Source organism: Marmota monax, unplaced genomic scaffold (genome assembly GCF_021218885.2).
Source record: "Marmota monax isolate L192 unplaced genomic scaffold, Marmota_monax_Labrador192_F-V1.1 WCK01_AAM20220418_F8-fsc00151, whole genome shotgun sequence".
Classification (NCBI taxonomy): Eukaryota; Metazoa; Chordata; class Mammalia; order Rodentia; family Sciuridae; genus Marmota; species Marmota monax.
The window spans coordinates 2,988,202-3,012,907 of record NW_026694226.1 but is presented as its reverse complement, the minus strand read 5'-3'; the positions used below and the strand labels follow the sequence as shown (position 1 = coordinate 3,012,907).

Below are 24,706 nucleotides of genomic sequence, written 5' to 3'. Positions count from 1 at the left end.
TATTTTCAGACAGGGTCTTGCTAAGTTGCTGAGACTGGTCTCAAACTTGTGATCCTCCTGCTTCAGAGTCCCAACCTGCTGGGATTATAGGCATGGGCCACCATCCCAGGCTCTCATAAAGCTTTCTTATGGAAGAGAAAGGAGTTTTTAGGTTCCAACAGACAGAACCCTGGGTATACTGTCAGGATTATGAAGAATGTGAACATTACCTATGTGCATCATAGGAAAAACAGGCTTATGAGAACTGGTTTGGAAAACTGACTTAACAGGATACATCATTTCTCTAGGCTGGGGATATAGCAAAAACAGTTGGCAGAGTGTTTGCCTTGCATGCACAAAGCCCTGGGTTTAATCCCCAACACCAAAACAAAACAAAACAAAACCACAAACAAACCCATAGAATACAGCATTTCTTATGGCTAATAAGAGAAGATAAAATTAATACCAGGCTCTGAGTTTAGTATATAACCAATTTTGGAGGGCTTACTCTGACCTAGTTAATGTGTTAAGTTTTTACAGGGACATACAATCATTATGTGTCAACTAATAACAAAAAAGTAACAACAAAAAAAGGTGATGAGAGACAAGAAATGTGCGATTGACTAGATAAAATTAGTTATTAGGATAATTTTTTTCTACTAGCAAAAAAAAAACACACAAAACACCAAGGTCCCAGCTAGGGCCATAGCACACATGGCCTGCAACCCCAGCAACTTGGGAGGCTGAGGCAGGAGAATAACAAGTTCAAAGCCAGCCTCAGCAATATGGCAACTCCGTAAGTAACTTAGCTAGACCCTACCTCAAAATAAAAAATAAACAAGCCTGGGGATGTGATTCAGTGGTTAAACTCCCCTGTGTTCAATCCCCTGTACCAAAAAAAAAAAAAAGGTAGGTGAAGCTGGGCATATAGCTGAGTGGTAAAATCCCCCTGGGTTTAATCCCCAGTACCAAAACATAAAAAGGCTGGGCTTGGGTTGTGGCTCAGTGGTAGAGCACTTGCCTATAACGTGTGAGGCACTGGGTTTGATCCTCAGCACCACATAAAAATGAATAAAGTTACAGAAAAATGTATTTAAAAAAACTAATAGTGGGGTTGGGGTTGTGGCTCAGAGGTAGAGCACTGTCTAGCATGTGTGAGGCCCTGGATTAGATCCTCAGCACCATATAAAAATAAATAAAGTAAAGGTATTGTGTTCAACTACTTCTAAAAAACAAACAACTAATAGCAAAAAAATAAAATAAAAAGGCATCATAGCAATTTGTGGTAGAAGAAAACTGTTGAATACATTCATTCTGTGATTGTTCAAGGTATTAAGAGAAAAAAAAGGACAAAAATAGAAGCTACTCTGTAGCTATATTAGATCAGATTAGCATTTGGGAAAATTATAGATCCAGTTTTGCCACTAAATATAGAAATTCAGGATCTGTGACTTCTTTGGGTCTGTTTTTTCATCTGTAAAGTAGGTAGAGGTGAACTAGATAAACCCCAAATTTCCCTTAGATTCTAAAATGCTATAATGTTTTAAAATCTTTGAAATGTTTATTCAAAGCATTCCTTGGACAGAGATGTTCCATTCTAAATCCCGGGACATCTCAGGATCCAGATGTTTAAGAAGTTTCTAAGGGAAGGTATCCTTTAGATTTTCATCCCTATGTCCCATACAGAATCTCTACACACACAGAACGTGGGGACTTATAGTCCAGACTGACAATGGCTACTGATAGAAATGAGAAAGATATACTTTATTATTGCTGTTTGCATCAAATCTAAAAGCTTAGACTAGAAAGCAAGGCCTTTTATTAAATAACACTCCTTACCTCATCTGTCCCTATCCAATAAAGCCCTTATTTTTCAGCTGAGTCGGTCACATCCATTTTCCCCTTCCTGTTTCTGCTCTTGCTGGTCCCTCCATCTGGAAGGGCAGGGAGGGAAGAATAATGCATGTCCATTATTTCCTTTAAGACTAAGCCCTGTCTTTATATTTTATCAGCATGAATTCAAGGAATTTCTAGAAGCCTACACTATCATACAGTTATTTACATTCCCTTGCTTATACACAGATATTCCTCTTTTCTCCATTATTAGACTTTAAACACATTGAGTGTACACTGAATAAATGCTTATCTATTATCTAGTTTGTTTATTTATTGGTACTGGGGATTTAACCAAGGGGTGCTTAACCTCTGAGCTACATCCCAACCCTTTCTGTTTTTTAGTCTGAGATCTCACTAAATTGCTAAGGCTGGCCTTGAATTTGTGATCCTCCTGCCTCAGCTGAGTTGCTGAGATTACAGGCATGTGCCATCAAACCCAGCTCTAATTATCTAGTCTATAAATGGAACAGCGTCCCAGAAAGCAAAAGAATTAATGGTTTGGGCCTCTTTTAACTTTGTGCTATGTCAACTCCCTAATTCATCCTCTCCATTTTCTTTATTGTCTGCAAACTCCTATCTTCAAGCCTAAGGTAAGGGCCAATTCTGGACATGAAAAGACAACACAGTTTGAACTTTGGGTTTCATATTTTTTTCAGTTCATTTCCATAAAAACATAATATAAAAGGCAATGCCACCATCTTCCCCTTGTGGGGTGATCCATCAAGCTGGTCTGGGCTGCTCCAGTGGTTCATAGCTCATCATGAGATATGTGAAGGGCATGGTCACATAGATCTGCAAATAGCACATAACAATTTAAAGAAAAATGCCACTATTATACTGATATGTACCACTATAAGAAAATACCAAAGCCAAACAGACACATATACCAACCACCACTCTTCAAAATATATACTTATAAATGACAAAATACTGGGCTGGGGATATAGCTCTATGGTAAAGTGCTTGCCTAGTATCTGTAGGCCCTGGGCTCAATCCCCAGTACTACACGCACACACACACACACACAAAAAAAAAATCCCCACTATTCCCTCACTTATATCTCAAATCAGAGAACTATAAATTCTGAAAGCTTACAGAAAGAGAATGGAGAGGAACAACTCAGGTCCTTAGGCCAAGGGAAATGGAAGCCAATTCTGAAGGTTTTATCAAAGGATTTTGTGGGAGAGGGGATGGGAATGCACCAGGTGATGGGAATGCACAGGGCTATATAATTAGGAGATTAAATAGGAGTAGCTTACCTGTTCGCTTACTGCAAAGTTTGTCTTTAACATTGTCAGCCTCTCGGGAAAAGAATTCAATAAGTTCATCCTCATATTCCTCCACAATGCTCTCACACTGCCAAATCAAGGGAGAAATGAGTGACAGAACAGCAAGAAGAGGCCTCTTGTTCCCACCTCTAGAGAAGAGGATAAAGATACAGACCCAAATTTCAAGGTGTGCTGTCCAACAACCCCCTAATTTCCAAGAACCAACTACCCACAGTAATATCTCACCGCAAACTTGAGTGTGCCACTGATATCTGAATCAATTCGGATGCCTTGTAGGTCCAGTTCACTGGATTCTCCATTCCGGCCCACAACACGAACGTAGTTCTTGCGGTGGGTGGATGGATCAATCTGTTCCCCATATTCCTTCATGCGGTCACATACCTCCTCTAGCAGCTCTGTGAGGTGGGCCTCTGAGCGGGCATAAGGTACCTAGAAATGTCCTCAGCATTGGGTCACTCTGTCTAACTCATAAACTAGTAATTTATTTTTAATTTTTTAAAAATACTTTTATTTCACTTATTTATTTTTATGCAGTGCTGAGGATCGAACCCAGGGTCTCGCACGTACAAGGCGAGTGTTCTACCATTGAGCCACACCCCTAGCCCATAAACTAGTAATTTATGTCCTTACTTTTCCTTCCAAATCTAGCTCAACCAACCTGTTCTAAAACACTTTCTCTAATTAAAAATAGTATGATTGGGGCTGGGGTTGTGGCTCAGCGGTACAGCACTCGCCTAGAATGTGGGAGGCCCTGGGTTCAATCCTCAGCACCACATAAAAAAATAAATAAATAAAATAAAGATTATTTAAAAAGCATGGTTTACTTGTATAGTTTCAACTTCCAAATATAATGTTCTTGTTTTGCCTGATTACACATTGGCTCCAAATCAAAAGTAGATTAACTTTTTTTTGTCTTTGTTTTTGACTGGGGATTGAACCCAGGGGTGTTTTACCACTAAGCCACATCCCAAGCCCTTTTTTATTTTTAATTTTGAGACAGGGTCTCACTAAGTTGCTTAGAGTTCCACTAAATTATTGAGATTGACCTTGAATTAGTGATCCTCCTGCTTCAGCCTCCCAAGTTGCTGGGATTACAAGTATGTACCACCACTCTTGTTCTCTTTGATTAACAAACTGTGTTATTTCCCTTTAATTCTCTTAACTCTTGTGGATGTAAGTAATATATATTTGTTCTTTTTGGTATTAAAATGAGATTAATTCCTGCCCTGAATAAAAGCATTAAAGAGACAATGTAGAAAACATCATAACGTTAACATTTTTGTATATACTACTCACTAGGTAGAGCTTTATGTGTTTGTATTATGTTTCCACTAAAAGAAATTTCCTAATTACAAGGATAAGACCTTTTATTCTTTTTTTGAATGAATGTTTATATGGATTAAGGAAGTAGAGAAGGGAGCTGTTCAAGTTTCCCTGTCTGCTAATAACTTCTGTGGCAGAAATAAATTATTAAAGTTTGGAGTCAGGAAGCAAGTGCACAGGGTTTAAGCATCCAGCCTCTTCCAAATGAGACGGAGCCTAATCTTTTAGAAAACCCTTAGGTTCAGTTTTCTTCACTTCAATTAAACCAAGGTCCTTCTTGAGTTCTCATTCATAGCCAGACTGAGCTATTTTATTTGGGGGAACAGTAACAGTTACCTCCACCACTGACTGGCTGCCATCTGGATTAATCCGGAAAGATCCCATCTGAATGGTCTTCTTGGGATCCACCTGAGCAATTTCCCACTCTAGTTCATCCACCAGAGCCCTGCAAGCTGGTGCAAGGAGAGAGAATTGAGGGATGGAGGGTAAGGCGCAGAGGTAGAAGGAGAATTGATCAACCCAAGGATTTCCATTCATCCTTCTCCCATGCCTTGTATCTGCCTAATGCCTCTCAAGAATCTGCTTCCTCCCATTTCTCTTTGTGGCTTTACCTCCACAGTGTAGATCCTGGCTCCTTCGAGCTGAAGCAGTTCCCAGCAGGGCTCCCAGAAGCAGTGCCAGCCAACCCCAGCCTTTCATCTTTAGCATAATGGGGTCGCTCCACCTAGGTTTGTATGGGAAAAAATATAGGAATGAGAGCCAACTCCATTTTTCCCTGATGCCCCACCCGCACCCTCTCCTTCCCATCCAAAGGCCTTGAAAGGCCTCAGTGTGACTCTGATTCTACTTTCCAGGAAATGGCCGGGACTCATAAGGGTTCCTCTGTGCCATTGCTTGAGGGGCCCCATTCCTCCAGGAGGTGGGTGAGCGCCAGCTTAGTACTTGGAATTCAGTTCCAGAAACTATGTCGACAGGTGAGGCCTTGGATGTTGGTACTTTAGCACAGGATGCTGAAGGCTCATAAGGCTGTGTGGCAGCCACTGGACAGAGGTTGGCACAGACTCAGAGGGTGCCAGCCATCAAGGAGCCTCATTCAGGCCAGGAAGCTGGTGAGACTTCTCAATAACTAGGGCCTATTTGGGTCCAGCACCGAAGAATCCTGCATCTCCACCTCCAACCTATAAGTTATTGCTGGCTACCCGGGCAGACCAGTCCCCTTTCTATGGACTCCGCCAATGCTTTCGCTCAGGTCTATTCCCAACCCTTAGCGCCCCGCGCCTGGGCTGCCCGCGTCAGTCCCACCTCGGCTCCCAGGGCCGCCGCCGTGGCCCAGGCGCTGGAAGACGGCTGGACTCTCACTTTGGCCTCGGTGGCTCCCAACCCTAGCACCTGGCTGCAGGAGAGAGGGGCTGTCCAGGCTTCTCCAGAGCCCTTCTGCGCTTTCCACGCTAGGGGTACCCTAGGCAGCCGCCTAATCCAGGTTCCCGCACACCTAATTAGGCACCCAGCTGGGTTCAGAGGCACAGCTGTGCAAGCCCCCAACAGGGAATGACCCGAAGCCCGCCCCTCTAAACTCTCGCGCGAACAGGCAGCTTATGAGTGGCTCTGAGGCAGCGAGGACCCCATCGATCGCAGAAGGACCCAGACTTGCGTGGCGAACAACTCCACGTGACCTCAGAAGTCACCCGAACCGGAGTAGCTTAAAGTGAGGACAGAAGCCCTGCGTGGTGTACAGGGATAGAAAGGCACGCGCCTTATCAGTCCATGTAGGCAAGGACATTCAAAAAGGTATGTTGATAGCCGGCAAGAAGCCGGAGTTTCAAGTACAGAGGAAACTACAATTCCCAGGAAGCACCGCAGCACTAGACGTACTTTTTATCAGTAGTTACAAGTCTTAAAAAAGAAACTGGGACTTGTAGTTTGTCAGCTCACAAAATTAACTGGGAAAAGGCACTGTAAATCTTCAAACAATCCGACTTTAGGAAATTAGGCAGCTACAGCAAAGACTTAGCATTTTTTAGGAAACATATACTTCAGAACTTTACCTTCATTTCTAGGTAGGGATCTGAACACTAGTTTTCCATGGTTATATAAAGCCAAAACAAAGAAGAGGAAGTTAAGAAAACCCCACACTAGAAGTTCTCTATAATATAATGAGAAGACAGACAATAATTTTTGTTTTTATTTTATAAAACATGCGGTTTAAAACAATTTAAAAAAAAATTAAAACAAAACTTGAGACAGGAAAATGAATGGAAGACAGATGCTTCTCAGTTGTCATCAGGTCAAGCTTTCTCCGGGACCCAAAGTGCCTTTTGGCAATGGTGTTGGCAATACTGGTTTGCTAGGGCCAAGACTACATGCTGGTTCCTCCAGGCATCCCTCAAGTTTGAGCTAAGTCTGGAGCTCCTGTTGTAGCCTGTCACTATCCAGGACTTCAGTTCCTAGCCGGCTAGGAACTAAAAGATTTGGTTCCAGGTGCTTTTCTGCCTGGATATTAATCATTCATGATATTTATTAAGAATACCAGTTACTTTCCATCTGGGTCAATCCTAGATTCCTTTTTCTGACCCACTGTTTTGCAAAGGATCAAGAAGGAACCGGGCTCCCAAAACCTTTGCAACAACTTTGTTACATTCCAGTTCAGTTAGTAGCACCATCTGAGGACCCTGAGCAGGTCCAATTCTGGAAGTGGGCAGGGTAAAGCCAACTTGGGAAGCCATCCTCAAGTTCTAGGGTCATAGAACACTGAAGGAAGAAGGCAGGTCAAAGTGCCAGCACTGAGGAAAAGACAGCTGCATCTGTTAAGAGACAAAACCAAGAGCAACACTCTGAAGGTCAACTGGGGAAAACACCTGGAAAACTACTATCTTTCCCCTCACCCTCAGTACTGGGGACTGAACCCAGGGGTGCTTTACACCCCTGGGTGAGCTAATTCCCCAGCCATTTTTTTCCCCAGTCCTGTCATATATATAAATATTTTTAGTTGCCTATGGACCTTTTTATAAAAATGTTTTATTTTTAAGGTGTAATTGGACACAATACCTTTATTTATATTTTATTTATTTTTATGTGGTGCTGAGGATCAAACCCAAGGCTTTGCACGTGCTAGGTGAGCGCTCTACTGCTGAACTACAACCCCAGCCCCTGGACCTTTTTTTTTTTTAAATACCGTTTTTAGTTGTAGATGGACACACAATATCTATCTATCTTTCTTTCTCTCTCTCTCTCTCTCTCTCTCTCTCTCTCCCCCCCCCCTCTCTCTTTCGTGCTGAGGATTGAACCCAGTGCCTCACACATGCCAGACAAGTGTGCTACCACTGAGTCACAACCCCAGCCCCTGGACCTTTATTTTATTTATTTATATACAGTGCTGAGAATCAGACCCAGTGCTAGGTGAATATTCTACCAGGACATTCTACCACGGAGCTACAACCCTAGCCCTCCAGTCCCGTTTATTTTTGAGAGACAGTCCCACCAACTCATTGAGGATGCCCTCTAATTTGTGATCCTCCTGCCTCATCCCCCTGAGGAGCTGGGATTACAGGTGCACACCATCAAACACTAGAATACTTTTTATGAAGAAAAAATGCAAGACAAAAGAGGACAAGGATGCTCCCCAAACATTTTAGAATTGGGCAAGAGGAGATTCTGGACCAATAGAGAGTTTCAATAATATATTATGCTTCAGTGACTATTAAAAGGATTAAGTGCTTTTGTAAACTGTATTTCACAAATATAAGGCAGGGATGATATTGTTATTACTGTGGTATGTATAAATCTCCATGCAATCAAAACCTACCCAATCCAGTTTCCCTTGTCCCATCCCAGGCCTTACTCTTGGGACTCGTCTGGCTCTCAGGCTCAGGCACTTTCCAGTCCATCTTCCGGCCCTTTTCATAAAGACCCTTGAGCACCTTGTGGAAGGATTCAGGCTCAGTGCCATTCTTGCTTAGTTCCAGATACTTTCGGTAGAGCTGAAGGGCTGTGCGGGCATCCTCAATACTGTCATGGGTCTCCCCTTGAATTTTCAGGTCTGGAGAAATGAGAGGTGGAATAGTTTGAAAGCCAGCAAAGGCAGGCAGGAACATGCTCCCCTGCTCCCACCCTGTCTCCTAGGAAACAATAATTTTAAAAAACATGCCTTTCCTGGGCTGGGGCTGGGGCTGAGCGGTAGAGCACTAGCCTAGCATGTGCGAAGCCCTAAGTTCAATCCTCAGCACCACATAAAAATAAATAAATAAAGGTATTGTGTCCAACTACAACTAAAAAATAAATAAGTATTAAAAAAAAACTAAACAAAAAACATGCCTTTCCTTAATGGAAAGAGTCAAACACCTTCCCTATAATACTGAAACAAACTAAATCCAATAGTAACTCTCACCACTAACTCATAGCCCTACCTACTCCCCTTTTGTCTGCCAATACATTTTTTTACTCTGTTTTTTTTTTTTTTTGGTGTGTGTTTGTATACGGGGATTGAACCTAGGGGTACTTTACCATAAGTTATATTCCCAGTCCTTTTTATTTTTTATTTATTTTTTAAAAAATATTTTTTTTAAAAAAAATATTTTTTTAGTTGTTGATAGATCTTTATTTATTTATTTGTGGTGCTGAGAAGCAAACCCAGTGCCTCACACATGCCAAGCAAGTGCACTACCACTGAGCCCCAGCCCCAGCCCCAGCCCCGCTTTTTATTTATTTTTTATTTTTAAAAAAAATATTTATTTTTTAGTTGTAGTTGGACACAATGCTAAGGATCAAACCCAGGGCCTTGCATGTGCTAGGCGAATGCTCTACCACTGAGCCTCAACCCCAGCCCTCCTTTTTATTTTTTGAGACAAGGGCTTGCTAAGTTGCTGAGGCTGGCCTTGAACTTTTGATCCTCCTACTTCAGCCTCCTGAATTGCTAGGTTCTGGGATTATAGACATGAACCCTCCCCCTAACCCAGCACACCTTTTTTTGTTTTTTGAGACATGGTCTATGTTGCTCAGGCTGGCCTCAAACTCACAATGCTCCTGCCTCCTGGGTAGCTGGAATCACAAGTATGAGCCACTATGCCTAGCTAAAATTTCCTATTCTTAGCCCCACAGGGACCTATGAGGCAGAGGCAACTCACCCAGAAAGTACCACGCAAGGAATCGCAGGGAAATCATTCGTTTTCGGGGCATGTGGAACAGGTAGACAGTATCAAGGACTTGGTCCTTGGGCACCTAGCAGGGACAAAAAATGGGAGACTTAAAGTATGGATACATAATTTCCCATTCTCCAAAAGCACAATAGTTTACCCTGAGTGGCCCACCCTCAAAAGTGACTCTTAAGCCAGGTGTGGTAGTACAAGCCTGTAATCCCAGCAGCTTGGGAGGCTGAGGTAGGAGAATAGCGAGTTTAAAGCCAGCTTCAGCAACTGAGCTAGGCCTTAAGTAACTCAGTGAGACTTTGTCTCTAAATATAATATAAAAAAGGGTTGGGGATATGGCTCAGTGGTTGAGTGCCCCCAATTTCAATCACCAGTACCCCAAAAAAAAAAAAAAAAAAGTGACCCTTAGAAAAGCCCTATCCGAACCATGAGATTGATGACCCGGAAGTCTTTTTGCAGGCCATGCCCCACAAACTTGACTCCAATGTCAATGAGAAAACGAAGCTTTAAGTAGGTAGACTTGAGAGTTGTGAGGTGTTTGGAGGAAATTTTGGCATCAAGGTCTCCTGGCTTTATCCCCGAGTACTGAGTCAAGTAATCCACTACCTAGGAAAATAGAAAAGGACAGATTACTCACTACGTAAGGTGCAGTCTCCTACCACTTTTCCCTGGGTTCTCAAGCACTTTATATAAGCACAGCATCTGCCTCACTGGCACCTCATATGCTAATACCTGCTCCTGAGTAGAGATGTAGTCATCTATGAAGGGGATACCCTCATTGGGCCCTTGGCCCCGAACACAAGTGATCCTTGCTACTGACATCTGACTTGGTTTAATGGTAGACTTGGTACCATCACTGCGTAACTCTGCTTCTTCCTACATGATAAGAGTTAAGAAAATCAGAGAGATGTTTACAATTCCTAGTATCCTTCGAGTTCTGTTCTAATGCACCATCCTTTTGGTCTTAGTTACCTCGTTTAGGGTGACAAACTCAGCATCAAGGCCTACCAGGTCCCCAACCTGTGGCATTTCATTCAGCATCAGTGGAATAAAGGTAGTATGTGTTTTCCGTTGCTTCCGTGCCAGTGAGGCTTCAGCCAACAGCACACTAGCCTCAATAGGGTTCTTGACTGGAAGAGAGAATGCAGAGGACAGAGAGCTGGGGATAAGGAACTGACTAGGGGAGAGAAGCCTACAATGGCAAATCAGAGATTCTGGTATGTATAGTGATCCCTTAGTAATCAAAGCATGAGTAAAAAGATTGTATTTGATAAACACAGCCCATAAACAGAATAGATCAAATCACAAAATTATCATGAAATATGCCAAGAAAAGAGACTGGGATGTAGTTTAAGGTAAAGTACTTGCCCAGCATGCATAAGGCCCTGGACTCAAAACTCCAGGGCTACACACAAAAAGAAAAAAGAGACAGAGAGACTCCGTGAAAAAACTATAAAAGGGGCTGGCGTTGTGGCTCAGTGGCAGAGCACTTGCCTTGCACATGTGAGGCACTGGGTTTGATCCTCAGCACCACATAAAAATAAATAACCAAAATAAACATTTAAAAAATCTAGAGAAAAAAAGAATAAGATTGTTAATTTGTACCTTAGAAAATCCAGAAAAATAAGGCTACAGAGAAACTACGATTTAAAGGTACCAAACAGGGACTTAATAAGGAGCTCAACTCTAAAAGAAGAGAGATTTATAACATAAAACCATTTTGATCAAACTTCCCCTCACCCTCTCTCCCATTCCACCCTCAGGATTTCCAGCTTCTAAGTTTAATGTCTGATAAACAGAATCTCTATAGTATCCCTGGAAATAGCAGTGGTTACCAATCTTGTATACTAACAAGCTATTTCCCAGATGTCTTTCTGAAGCCCAATTTAAGCTGCCCACACCCAAGGTCTACTCCTGTACCACTTACTATTCAGGTTGTATCTGGAATTGAGATTCCTTTTGATATAATAAAGGATAGCAGGTACTTTCCAATTCATGTCAAATTGCACTGCTTCATACTAGAGAAGAGAAAAAGAGGTTGTGCATATAATTCAATGGTAAAGTGCTTGCCTGGCATGTGCAAGGCCTTGGGTTCAATCCCTAGCAGAAAAGAAGGAAGAAAGAGAAAAAGAAGGAAGGAGGAAAAGGTAGGGAGGGAGGGAAGAAAGGAGCGAAGGAGGAAAAGAAAAGTAAAAAAAGTACTTTTGGCCTATGTATACATATGTCCCTTTTTTTTTTTTTTTTTGAATTTTAATATTTATTTTTTAGTTTTCGGCGGACACAACATCTTTGTTTGTATGTGGTGCTGAGGATCGAACCCGGGCCGCACGCACGCCAGGCAAGCGCGCTACCGCTTGAGCCACATCCCCAGCCCCGATATGTCCCTTTTTCTTCTTCCCCAAGTCAGAGGCCAAGACTCAAGTGATGTTTTTAATTTAGCTAACACCTGTTATTCCTGAATATTCCTTCCTCCCTCTTGAATATGCCTGGCATTCTACAGGACCTAGAGAATGAGAATGCTAGGAAAGGGGAGATGAAAAGAGAAGAGAACATGTTGCAACTCACCTTATCAATAGGTTCAATAAGGAAGTCATTGAAGAGATACCATTGCTGATGAGTAACGCCCTGTGTAGAATCAGAGAAAGGCTGAGGCCAAAGTTATGGCTGGACCACTGTGTCAGAAGCTCAAGGACAGATCTGGGACTCTACTATGGTCATCCCCAGGAGTGACCTTGCTCTATACCATCTCACTTACCTCCTTGCGCTGGTGGTAGGTCTCTCCAACTTTGATGTGAGCCACCAGGCTGCCCCCTGTGCGTGAGTCCAGGATGTGTACCACAGTAGCCATCAAGTCATACACATAGACACCATGCTCCTCCTCTGCCCTGGCTGGGCCCCACTGTGAGGAGGGTACCCAGGCTGCTAAGCTAAGTTTAAGGATAGGTGTAGGGGGAGTGGAGCTAGAGGACAAGGAGTTGGGTGAATAGGGAATGGGGGACCAGGGTGCATTACATCCATTCTAGCCCATCTATGACGCATAGCACTAAACTGAAAATCCCACAGCTGATAAATACTAGGCCTTATTCCTTTCTTTCTCCTCTACTAAGTTCCACCTTGCCCCTGTCCTACTTCACCTTCTATCCCACCTTTTCTCCCTTAGTCCCTCTCTTCTTCCCAATTTTTCCAACAACCTGCACTTCAGTCCAATTGCAAACATCCAGCCCTTTGTTCTTGGTCATCTTCATGCGAATGGAAAAAGGAAGCCAGACGTTCTTCAACTCCTCAATGGAGGGACACAACAGCACACCCTCTGGACTCCCTAGTTCTTTCCTATCAGGACAGAAGAATTGGAAATGTACTCTGAAGAGAGCTAGTCAGTGATAAGAGTTACTATGGGTAGTTTAATCTGTTTTTTTTTTTTTCTCATAGCAGTAGTGATTGAACCTAGGGCTTCACACAAGCTTCACAAATGTTCTACTACTGAGCTACATCCTCAATCCTTTTAAAAAATTTTTGAGACACTCTCTTGCTAAGTTGCCCAGGCTGGCCTTGAACCTACAATCCTCCTGCCCCAGCTTCCCAAATGGCATGTGCCACCATGCCCAGCTAGTTCAATCCTTTGACAACTCCTAAGACAGAACCTACCGATCAGCCAAAGAAAATTCCTTGTTCTTGGAGATTTCCCCACCATGTTTCTTTACTGCCATCTTGAAGGCAACCTGAACACAAAGGATAAAACATCTGATTCTTCAAGAACATGATCACACAGAAAGGAAGAAAAATATAAAGTACTCCTAAAGGCCCTGTTTCTAGCCTCAGTCCTTACCTCAGCCTGCATTCTCCAGAAATCAGCCTCTTTTGAGCTGTTCACTTCACAGTTAATAACAAGAATATCTGGCAGATGGCAGATATTGCGGGTCTGAATCTGAGAAAACAAAATAAACAAGAAATAGCACGGAAGCTGAGGGTGGTGGCACACGCCTGTAATCCCAGAAGCTCAGGAGGCTAAGGCAGGAGGATTGCGAGTTCAAAGCCAGCCTCAACAAGAGCAAAGCAACTCATTAAGACCCTGTCTTTAAATAAAATACAAAATAGGGCTGGGGATGTGGCTCGGTGGTCAAGTGCCCAAATTCAATCCCAGGACCAAAAAAAAAAAAAAAAAAGAAAGAAATATCAGGGAATCTACAGGGTAAGAAACCTGTACAGGAACAGTAAAACCTGGGCCTATAGCCTCAAATTTGGTTTCTTCCCACCCCCCCTATATATATATCCCTAGATTATAGTGCCAACATAGTCAGGTCCAAGTGGGACCTGGCCAAGTCCCCAACATGGTTGTACTCCATCCAGTTCAGGGTAATACCCACTCACCGTGGGCTGGTACTTCTCACAGTTGTCACACCAGGCCTGTGTATTCTGCTCCAGGCAGATGCTTCGCTTCAGCACCTGAGCAAAGTCATAATTCTTCCCGGTTTTATCTGAGAGGAAACTGGATACTTCACTCCAGGTTCTCCCTTCCACCCATAATTAATCCACCCCCCCCACCAAGGTTACAGGACACCTAGGGGAGGCTTCCCAACCCAGCTGCAGGGTATACCACAGTTGCTACCCTCAGGGTAGGAGAGTGTGAAAAGCAGAGTGGATGAAGCTCGCACGGTCTCACTGCCACAGCGACAAAGGCTGCAGTTCTCCATCTCACAGCTGAACAGTTGCCCAATAACAGAGTCCCCCGATGAACAAAAGCTGCTAAGAGTGGGGAAGGCAACATATACATACTGAGGAAGTAAGGAGACCCTTTAAGTCCCAGAAGGGCCTATCATGTTTCTTTAACTATTCCCAACCAATGCTATACCTGCCTCCAGCACCTCGATATGCCTGGGGTACTTCAAGCTCCTGCATATCCTGATGCAGTTGAGTGAGAATGAAGCGATTCCACCTCTGAATGAGCCTAGCCAGATTGCCCTTGCCTGAAGCCTCATCTGAGTCAGCTAGGATCAGACCAAGGGCTGAGGCCTCAGGAATGGTACGGAATGCCCGAAGAAAATTACTGCCCTGGAAAGGGGTATGTGGATGGAAAGGGGTTATTTTCTCTTTTGTGGCCATTTGTACAACAATGTCCCTGCCTACTGTCCATCTCCCTTCCCCTTCCATTTTCTTTAATTTAAAAATAAATTCAGTTTTACTACATCCGTATAACTTTTTTAAAATTAACTTATTTATTTTAAGTGGGTATGTATGATAGCAGAATGCATTTTGATTCACTGTACACAATTGTAGCATAACTTTTTATTTCAGTGGTTGTACACAATGTAGCATCAAACCATATGTGCAGTCATACACATACCTAGGGTAATCATGTCCATCTCATTCTACCAACTTTCCTGCCCCCATGCACGCTCCCCCACCTTCGCCCAATCACAGTTCCTCCATTTTCCCCATGCCTCTCCCCTTCTCCTTCCATTTTAAGTGTCCCAGGTATCCAGGCACTGACCTGGCAAGGATCACCACGAGAGAGGTCCAACATATGGAAGAGGAAGCCCAGTTCACATGCCAGACAGAACTCCTTCTGGCAGAGATGGTTCTGAATTAGACAGCGAACAGGCTCCAGGAAATAGAGCACCTAGAGGGAAGAGCAGAAGAGGTGAGGGTATCTGGGAGGAGATGAGAGATGGAGAGGTTAAGTAAGCTGTTGGAGAATACAAAGTAGAATTCCACTAAAGCTGTGGAGCTCACAGTGGAGATTTGAAGATGTGTGGGCAAAAAAGAATACTAGATGAGTCTAAGGTACAGTGAGCTTGATTGAGGACACTTGGGAAGAGTAGAGTAGGAGTTGAGGGGCAACAAAAATGGAAGAAAAAAAGCAGTAGGCATGTTCCAGTTATACAATACCCAGTCCTTACCTGAATCATGCAGTTACAGTAGGCATTGGGGATGTGAGGCTCTAATCCAGCAAAAAGGGTCTTATTGTAGTGTTTGAAGTCAAAGTCTTCAAGCCCTAGCTTGGAATATTTGATGGTTACCTATGGTAAAAACAGTCTAAGCAGGATGAGTCTTTAGAGTCCCCAAATCTTCCCAGTAGCCATAGCCTTTCCTAAAAACCTCCCTCCTGGGTCCAGAGTGGTAGGTGAAAGCTTCTTGACAGAATCCTTTCATCCTTCTCATATGACACTTCCCAGGGCACCTTTCCCCATAAGCCACAGAAGTCCTGCCTTGGGGCCCTCCAGCACCTTGCGGTATTTCTTTGAAACCATGTGGAGATGTGGCTCCTCTTCCCGTCCTATCGGTGACTCAGTGACCTGGCTGAAGCTATCAAATTCACTATCCAACTCCTTAAGTCGGTAAGGAATCTAGGGTTTTAAAAAAAAGGTTAACTCTGTTGGATGTCTGTCTTTTCTTTTTTCTTTTCCTTTTTGTAGTGCTAGGGATCACATCCAGGGCCTCATGTTTGTCAGCCAACCATTCAACCACTGAGCCACATTTCTAGCCCTAGTTGGATATCTTAATCATCTTTGGTTTCCACCTCTCTTTTATACCAACACTGAAACAGCCACCAAGTTCTGAGCCTTCTATTTTCATGAAAAATAGAAACAGTATTCACTGTTTCCTTTTTATTTCTACTGCCATATCAGCTGGACAACTGTAGTGGCTTCCCCACTGGTCTCCCTATATCCACTCATTTCAGTTACCAAACTAACCCTCACAGACTGCTGCTTTCAAAGTGCATCGCTTCTTTTTTTTTTTTTTTTCTTTGATTGGGGATTGAACCCAGAGACACTCTACCACTGAGCTACACCCCCAGACTTTTAAAATTTTTATTGAGACAGGGTCTCACTAAGTTACTGAGGCTGGCCTCAAATCTGCCTCAACCTCCAAAGTAGCTAGGATTATAGGAAAGTGCCACCATGCCTAGCTCTACTACACACTGGTGTTAAAAGCTTAACAGCTTGGCCCTAATTTTTATCTCTCACTACTTTCTAGTACTAACTGCTGTTCTAGCCAGACTGGTGTACTCTTAGTTCCTCAGAACAGGCTTTTGCATTAATTCCTCTTGAGACTTCCAATAACACTGTTCTTCATCTTGAATATTCTCCTTCATTACCATTAACTTACCCATATCCCATATTTGCAGTTCAATATCCACCTCTTTCATTATGCCACCCTTTACCACTCTAGTCCAGAGTAACACTTCTCTTCTAAATAGCCCTAGTACTAAATGTTTATAATGTTCCTTTGGAATTTAACGATAGGACATAACTAATTTCTGATGTGGACTGGGGATGTAGCTCAGTGGTGGAGTGCTTACCTAACATGCACATAGACCCTGGGTTCAATCCCCAGCATCACCAAAAAATATGAATAATAATAATAACTTCTGACATGACTAATGTCTTACCTTCAACCAAATACTAAACTTCCTAAGAACAAGGACATCTTCTACATCTTTGAATCCTCTCTAACATAGTTCCTTCAATTCAGCAAGTCTCCAAATGCCCTAACCAATTGTTTGAAAACACAAAAAAGACTAATAAAGGAAAAAGATAACACCAGTTGGCTAGGGTGGGATTATTTCCCCTTTGAACACACCTGATTACGCAGCCTGGTGCGGGGGTTGGGTGCATAGCCAATGAAGCCCACTTTCTTCATGGTGCGCAGAATCTCTGCATCGACAGGTGGGGCTCGCCTATAATTCAATATGATTCTAAGGCTTGAAGAGTCATAGTATCTATACATCCACTCCCTAATGCCCAAGGGGGGGGGGGTGCAGGAAATACTAAAGATAGACAGAAATTAGCAAAGTGGTATAAAAATAACAGAGCTAGCAGAAAATTCTATCTTGGCCTTTTCCCCTTCCCTCCTTTTGGCCCAGAGGTGAGGTATAACCTGGGAGCTGGAGCTGAGTTGGCAGCAGGCCAATCAGAGAGAAGTGTGTCCGTTGTGAGTGGAACAGGGATGAGGGAAAGAGGCAGCAGGTCCTGGCTCCAGTCCAGAGGAGGTAATGAGTCCACCAGACAGGGCAAAGCAAATTCAGTCTCCCGTGAATAGGGGTTGAAGGAAGGCTCTGGGGAATCAGTCCAGAGGTGCACACAGCCCTCAGAATCCCCAAAGGCAAGTGCTTGCTTGCTGGCTGACACATCAAATGTCATTAGCAGAGGTCCCACAGGATTCACATGAAAGATGTCTGCTGGGTTGGCCAGGCCTGTGGGCTCACAAAACTGGCACTGCCCTAAGAGGGAGAAAGAAGCCCACTGAGTCCTGAAAAGTGAAAAGGAGACTTCCTTTTATACCTTCTCTATCCTCTTCTCCTGATATCAAGGCAAGACAGATCCTAAATTCACGTCTATAGTCAGAATGACGATGCCTTCCCATGAACTACAAGATGGTTTGCTACCCAGAAAAAAGCACTTCTCAAATTATTTTGCCTATTCTATCTTTATCTTTTTCTGTGTTCCTCATACCCAAGGAGAAAATAAAAGCTTTCACCTCTAACAAAGCCTAAGTAAAACCCTGGGACCTGATGAAAAGTTATTTTTCCCCCCAACAAAATGGTGTCTAGGAGAATATTCCTTCTGGTGCCATCTTCTCCTTTGCTCATTGACCTCTCCTACCCAATCCCCTTCATACCTGACTGAGAGATGATAGCAAGACGAGAAGTATATGTAGGGATGAAGCGCAAGAAGGCAGGATCCACATGTACTTGAAGTGGTGTGATGGCACGCATCATGCGCAGATCATACACCTTGAGGAAACGGTCACAGGCCAGGCCAGTGAGGCGGCTAGAAAAGCCACAGGCAGCCAACAGGTTGCCATGCACGTCAAAATCTGACAGACTCCCTGAGAAGGCATCAAATTCATGCTCCACCTTAAAACTACGGAGGTCTCTCAGGGAAACCTAAAGAAGAAATAACTGTTATCTGCTAACTCTGTCCCTGTCACCTACCTAAACTTGTGAGGTCCCTACCAAGGAACTAAGGCTCTAGGATATGAAGAATTAAAAACAAGAAAAAGGCAGGGTATAGTGGAGCATTCCTGTAATCCTAGCAACTCTAAAGACTGAGGCAGGATGATCAAAAGTTTAAGATTAGCCTCAGCAACCTAGTGAGACACTCAGCAATTTATCAAAATTTTTCGGGGCTGGAGTTGTGGCTCAGTGGTAGAGCGCTCGCCTAGCACACGCAAGGTCCTGAGTTCGATCCTCAGCACCATATAAAAATGAACAAATGAAACAAAGATATTGTGTCCAACTACAACTAAAAAATAAATATTTAAAAATTTTTTTTTTCAAAAATACATTTTTTTAAAATAAAAATATACAAAAGGACTGGGGATATGGGAATGTAACAATGTAGCTCAGTGGTAAAGTTCCCCTGGGTTCAATCCCCAGTACTAAGGGAAAAAAAAAAAAAAGCATAAAAAGAAGACAAGAGCTAGAAGCTACCCTCAAAAGAACTCATTTACGGGACTGGGGTTGTGGCTCAGTGGTAGAATGCTTGCCTGGCGTGTGTGAGGCACTGGGTTCGATTCTCAGCACCACATATAAACAAATAAATGAATAAAGGTCCATCGATAATGAATAAAAATTTTAAAAAAAGAACTCATTTACCCCTTTGCCTCCAAGGTTCCTAGTTATAAAAAACATTAGGATGCAAGATAATCTCATAGTATAACGTAACTGATAAATGAATTTTTCCTCTCATCATAGACCCCACTCTTCTAGTGAAATGGCCTGTGGTAAGAAGAGTTATGGAATTTGGCCACCTTGCCAGATGTGTGACCACAGAAGAAGAAGCGATTTGTCTGCCTCATAATGGTGACTCCAGGTATCTCGACTGCATACTAAAAAGGGAAGTAAGGAGAAAACAGTGAGAATAATGATTTTTCCCACAGGCTAAAAGACAGAAAGGTCACATCCACATTTCTAGCACATGTTCAGCCCAAGCACAGTCCCTCCACCCAATGACCTCAGGCCCTGAATGGGTCTTTCCTGGGTCCAACACAGGCTTATACCTTTTGAGTCTCCTGGACAGTGTTTAGATCAATCTCTAAAATGTGGTTCTGAAGCCCACCAACGAGTAGAGTGCTGCTGTCTGTCAGCAGGAGACTGTGCATATCCTCACTCTCATCCAGTCTATGCAAGAGAGAAAAGGTAAACAGTCCAGCTGCCAATCCCTTAGCGTTCACTATCTCTAAGTTTCCCTCTTTACCAGTCTAGAACTGAAAAGTCACTTACAAATAATCAAATATAATGAGACCCCCACGGGCCATATATTTGAGGTTATTCTTGGTGAGAAAAAGGATACCATTTTCTAGGCTCTGGATTTGTCGAATGTCATCACTACCATTGACCTGAAAAGATGAGTAGCGCTCCAAGGCTGGGCCAAAAAATGAAGTGGCATGACCCTGTAGGGGACAAAAACAACAGACATACCCTGAGTGGAAGGATAGGACCATTCTAGATATAGGTCAGGAACTGAGTACTGCTCAGCTCTTCTCCTTCCTTGCCTGTCCTTTCTGGCTAGGAGCAACTGAGGCATAAAGCTAGGAACCAGTTAATCTTAGTGATAGAAACAATGACAATATTGCTTTATGTTAATGTATTGCAAAGTACTTTTGCTTAATGCATTACAAAATACTCTGGTACACTCTACCTCAATTTATCCTGCTGAATAAAATAGGTGTTATTAGAGATGTGTTCAGAAGCCCAAGGACATGTTCTGATCCTCCACTGGCCAGCTGGCTTTCTTATGTTCCAGTCAAATCTTAATCTCTACCAGTCATCTGGGAAGTGGACACTGTGATTCACAGGCTGGAAAACAGAGTATGTGAGACATTCCTCCTCTACCTTCTATGATGTCATTCACTCCTGATTTCACTTCTGACTCGTAATTTGTACTTTCATACAGTCATTCTTTTCCTTATATACTCTCATTCTTTTGACCACTCTTGAAACATGGATGTTCCCAGCCCACTGTCTTCTCACCCTTCTTCCTAGGCAGTCTCATCTGTTTTCAAGGTTTCAACTATGTATCCTAATGCTAAACAAGTTTTATTTCCTTCTCTAGACCAGATCACTGCCTCCAACTTCAGACTTATGCACCCAAATACTTTTTAAATATCACTCCTTAGCTATCCCATGAGAACCTCAAACTCATTACATTCTAAATTCACTGTTTGTATACCATTTCAATTATTATTATATTCTGTATGGTACAGTGATCCACCTAGTCGACTAAGTCATTTGGTAGTCTACTCCTGTTTAATTTCTAAATGTTTCCCAAGTTTTTCTTGCATATCCATGACTTCATTGCTTCTTCAGGGTTTAATCATATTTTGTGTGAGCTACAATAGCCTACAAACTGATCTCACTTAAGTCTTGCCCCATCCTCCTTCAATCAGACTCTATAATGCTACCTTAGCAGTCCATCTAGGACATAAACTAGACCTTGCCATTCCAGATTTAAAAATCCTTCAGTGGCCTGAAGGATCAAGTCCAAGCTCTTTTAACAAAGTATGTGAAGTTCTCTAGAATATTCTTTCCCCAATTATTTGCATGGCTCTTCCTTCCCTTCTAGAGGGTCTAGATCATTCTGGCCTATATCCTTTTCTCCATTCATGTGCTTTTTAGGGGTTGGGGGTATAACTCAGTGGTGGCGTACATACTTAGTAAATCTGAGGCCCTGGGTTCAATCCTTAGCAACAAAAAAGAAAAAAAAAAAATAAGTGGCTTTATCAGAGAGAACTCTTCTGACCATTAAAATAGTAACATTTCTCACCTTTCATTACTTCAACCTTTTTCTTCCACTGTATTTTTCTAAAGAGTACTGATGCACCTGATGTACATTTTTTGTTTACTGTTTATTCCAAAACTAAACCTTAAAGCAAGGTATGGTACCTGGTAGGTGACTCAAAAAACACTAGTTGAGAGGGTTGGGGATATAGCTCAGTGGTAGAGTACTTACCTAGCGTGTGCAAGACCCTGGGTTCCATCTCCAGCACTGGGAGAACAAAAACTTGGTTAAGAGCCTAATACTAATACTCCCACGCCTTGGACATTTAATATAAATAAAATGTGTGTATGTGTATGTGTATGTCTTTGTGATGCTGGGAATCAAACCCAAGGCCTTGTACATGCTAGAGAGGTACTCTTACTCTGCCACTGAACTATACCCCCAGCCTCTAGGCATGTAATAAATTTTGTGTTCTTTGTCCTGTTAAAATACAAAACAAAATGCTGATTAAATGAATAAATGTATACATCTCTAGCTCCAGCTTCTAGTCTAATGAATCTTAATTGCTTGTGGTTCTTACACTCTACTTACCATGCTATATACTATCTTGGGAATTTTTGTTTTTCCTATATTAGTACATCCTTTTTTCCTCAAACTTGCAATCCTCCAGCTTCTGTCTCCCAATTTTCTGGGATTATAGACATGCACCAGTGCACCTGGTACCATATTATTTATTATAAAACTTTTGGTTTCATAGCATATAAACAATATGGATTCAGATTTTCAAAAACTTGGGGGCTGGGGATATAGCTCTGTTGGTAGAGTGCTTGCCTTGCATGTACAAGGCCCTGGGTTCCATCCCCGGCACCACCAAAAAAAAAAAACTTAATGCAGATAACTGCTCTCAGACACAAGTTGGCTACAGCCAACAAAACGATTTTGTATAAGATATGCAAAATATTCATTAAACATTCCATAATTATAAGAAGGGAAAACAGAAGAGGGGCATTAAAGATTGATTTGAATGACTACAGATTAAGTGAAAGGTACAGTTAATCAAAACATGAGATAAGCTGGGCGCAGTTGCACACATCTGTGATCCCAGCTACTTGGGAGGCTGAGGCAGGAGAATTCCAAGTTTAAAACCAGCCTGGTCAACTTAGCAAGACCCTATCTCAAAATAGAAGAAATAAATTAAAAGGGCTGGGGATGTCGATCACAGTGGCACAGAGATTTGGAAGGCTGAGGGAGGATTACAAGTTCAAGGCCAGTCTCGACAATTTAGTGAGACCCTGTCTAAATAAATAAATAAATAAATAGGGCTGGGGATGTGGTTCACAGTAAAGCACCTCTAACTTCAATCTTCAGTGAGGGAGGAGGATTACAGTCTCGACAATTTAGTGAGACCCTGTCTAAATAAATAAATAAATGAATAAATAAATAAAGAGGGCTGGGGATGTGGTTCACAGTAAAGCACCTTTAGCTTCAATCTTCAGTACCCCACCCCAAAAAAATAAAGGTGTGGGGGGGTTGTGTTGGGGACGTAACTCAGTAGTAGAGTAGTCCTAGGTTCAATCCCCAGCGTCAAAAATGAAACAAAACTTGGACAAACTATGGCAAAAGTGTGGGATGCCTTCTGAGAACAAATATCTGTGTAACTCATCCCTAGATCCTAGCCAATTCTATTCTTTCTCCACTAGCCTCCTCTTGGTTTGACTTAGCTAACTCATCACTTCAACTCAGTTCTGGCTCCCTGCAAAGCAGAAGTCTTGGGAAAATACCAATATATCCTTTCATCCCTCATAAAGGGGTACGGTTCTTACCCCATGGCTCCCCACCCACAGCATCTCTTCATGTAAGTCAAAGTGGGAGACAGACACAGGCACACCCACTTCAGCTACGACGCTGTGCAATTCAGAGTAGACACCTTCCATTATGTGCACTGATTCCTGCACGGGAAGAGCCTCCAAGGCCACTCCCTCTGGGTCCAACTCCACATTCTGTAGCAGACTTGGATTCAGGTGGGCATCCAGGACAGGGTCCAAGGCAGAATGCATAGCCGGGGCATACTCTGCCAGTCCAGGGTCCAGACCCTCAAAGTTCATGATGATGACAGCTGATAGACCTGCGTCACACCCTTCCTTGCCACAGTCCCTGTAAATGCCTGAGCCAACCTTCAGCAGAAGAGCACCAGTGGGCCTAGAATGGACATCATGGCCTGCAAGGGGAAAGAGGTAGTTGAGTCATGAGTAAGCCCAGATACTAGTATTTAGTGTCCTCTAGATTATATGGGCAGAAGAGTGATGAGGCAGGCAGAAGGGATGAGACTGTCAGGCAGAGGATGAAACAGGCAGGAGAGGGATGGGCAGTAGGGTGAAGGTGGAAGAACCCACTATCTAACTGATCTTCGACTTCCCTTTCTCCTCCCTTCAGATCTGCTCACTTCCTGGTTCAACCCTGAACCACCACGTAAAGGGAACAAGTACTGCGAAGAGGTTGGAGTTAGAAAGCAAGGTCTATGATGCTTGTTTCCTGGAAAAAGGTAGGCAGCGAGGAAGCCAAAACCAGTCAGTTTTCCACAATCCTCTGTAATAACTACCCAGAATTCTCTAGGGTGGCCAGTTATCCACAAATGGGGCGGGGGTATGGGGAAAATGATGGAAACGAATAGTTACCCAGAATTCTCTGGGGGAACCAGAGAAATTGGTTACCCAGAATTCTCCCCCAACGGCGGTGTGGGGAGGAATTAGGGCAAGGGTCAGATGTGTTCCTGGGATGCTTACGGGGAATGGGTCATTACCAAGATTTCTCCATGGCGTATATTTTGGAGCGCGTGGAATTAAAACGAGTAGGGGGAGAGCAAACGCCGTCAGCTCCGAGGGAAATTCCAGTTTCCCCAGTTCTTCCCCGCGCCTCTAGCTCAATCTAACACGGCGGCGGGAGGAAGGTCGAACTGCCAGTCACCGCTTCCAATCAGGAAGGGCTCGGGTCGCGTCCAAGCCAATCATAAAGAGCTAGGTAGAGACGACAGCGGGAAAAGACGTGTGACGCAAGAGCTGGGCGGGAAACAAAAAAGGTTACGGGGCACCGATGGGGACAAAACGGATTTAGACGCGGACCTGTTTGGTGATGTTAAAAAGTAATCTTTTCACTTTCAATTCTTCTTGAATAACATTAGCCCTTAACTTGGAAACCGAACTTTTAGGCTCTCTGTAACTTCAAAGAGAAACTGGACTAAAAGGCGCCCAAGGCAAAGCGCTGGGAATCGCATGCTGGGTATTCCCAGCATAGCCTAGTCACTCCCTCTGCCTGCGGTGTTCCTATGAGCCACTACACCACCTCTGACCCTATGCCC

At 43.2% G+C, this 24,706-nt stretch overlaps 2 protein-coding genes across 12 annotated transcripts; both read right to left on the bottom strand.

Moving 5' to 3' along the window:
* Positions 1 to 2,501: 2,501 nt before the first annotated feature.
* Positions 2,502 to 6,059, bottom strand: Cnpy2 (canopy FGF signaling regulator 2). Its single transcript, XM_046466727.2, has 6 exons — positions 5,790 to 6,059; positions 5,099 to 5,211; positions 4,824 to 4,939; positions 3,390 to 3,593; positions 3,135 to 3,231; positions 2,502 to 2,667 (listed from the first exon to the last, which is right to left on the bottom strand). Exons 2-6 carry the CDS (start codon positions 5,193 to 5,195, stop codon positions 2,624 to 2,626), a joined length of 558 nt encoding a protein of 185 aa, XP_046322683.1. The 5' UTR covers positions 5,196 to 5,211; positions 5,790 to 6,059; the 3' UTR covers positions 2,502 to 2,623.
* Positions 6,060 to 6,655: 596 nt separating this feature from the next.
* Pan2 (poly(A) specific ribonuclease subunit PAN2) lies at positions 6,656 to 24,309 on the bottom strand. Of its 11 annotated transcripts, none has more exons than XM_046466713.2 (26): positions 24,152 to 24,309; positions 23,175 to 23,569; positions 19,854 to 20,023; positions 19,631 to 19,751; positions 19,382 to 19,459; positions 18,248 to 18,515; positions 17,507 to 17,849; positions 17,210 to 17,306; positions 15,853 to 15,972; positions 15,526 to 15,645; positions 15,117 to 15,245; positions 14,478 to 14,677; positions 14,223 to 14,371; positions 13,997 to 14,103; positions 13,455 to 13,553; positions 13,274 to 13,347; positions 12,820 to 12,958; positions 12,384 to 12,527; positions 12,194 to 12,253; positions 11,556 to 11,646; positions 10,601 to 10,758; positions 10,361 to 10,504; positions 10,055 to 10,234; positions 9,608 to 9,701; positions 8,290 to 8,523; positions 6,656 to 7,288 (listed from the first exon to the last, which is right to left on the bottom strand). In XM_046466713.2, exons 2-26 carry the CDS (start codon positions 23,454 to 23,456, stop codon positions 7,254 to 7,256), a joined length of 3,636 nt encoding a protein of 1,211 aa, XP_046322669.1. In that variant the 5' UTR covers positions 23,457 to 23,569; positions 24,152 to 24,309; the 3' UTR covers positions 6,656 to 7,253. The 11 variants fall into 11 exon arrangements, with proteins under 11 accessions (XP_046322669.1, XP_046322675.1, XP_046322673.1 ...); XM_046466719.2 differs by having other exon boundaries at positions 8,326 to 8,523; XM_046466717.2 differs by having other exon boundaries at positions 14,235 to 14,371.
* Positions 24,310 to 24,706: the final 397 nt, after the last annotated feature.

Excerpts from the sequence above, each read along its gene's own strand:
- Pan2 (XM_046466713.2), bottom strand. The coding sequence starts at position 23,456 with ATGAACTTTGAGGGTCTGGACCCTGGACTGGCAGAGTATGCCCCGGCT. Across the intron at positions 12,254-12,383 it reads CCTACCACCAGCGCAAGGAG|GGCGTTACTCATCAGCAATG; the intron begins GTAAGTGAGATG and ends GATTCTACACAG. Across the intron at positions 11,647-12,193 it reads TTATTGAACCTATTGATAAG|TATGAAGCAGTGCAATTTGA; the intron begins GTGAGTTGCAAC and ends TCTCTTCTCTAG.
- Cnpy2 (XM_046466727.2), bottom strand. The coding sequence starts at position 5,195 with ATGCTAAAGATGAAAGGCTGGGGTTGGCTGGCACTGCTTCTGGGAGCC. Across the intron at positions 4,940-5,098 it reads CCAGGATCTACACTGTGGAG|CTTGCAGGGCTCTGGTGGAT; the intron begins GTAAAGCCACAA and ends TCCTTGCACCAG. Across the intron at positions 2,668-3,134 it reads ACTTTGCAGTAAGCGAACAG|ATCTATGTGACCATGCCCTT; the intron begins GTAAGCTACTCC and ends TGCTATTTGCAG.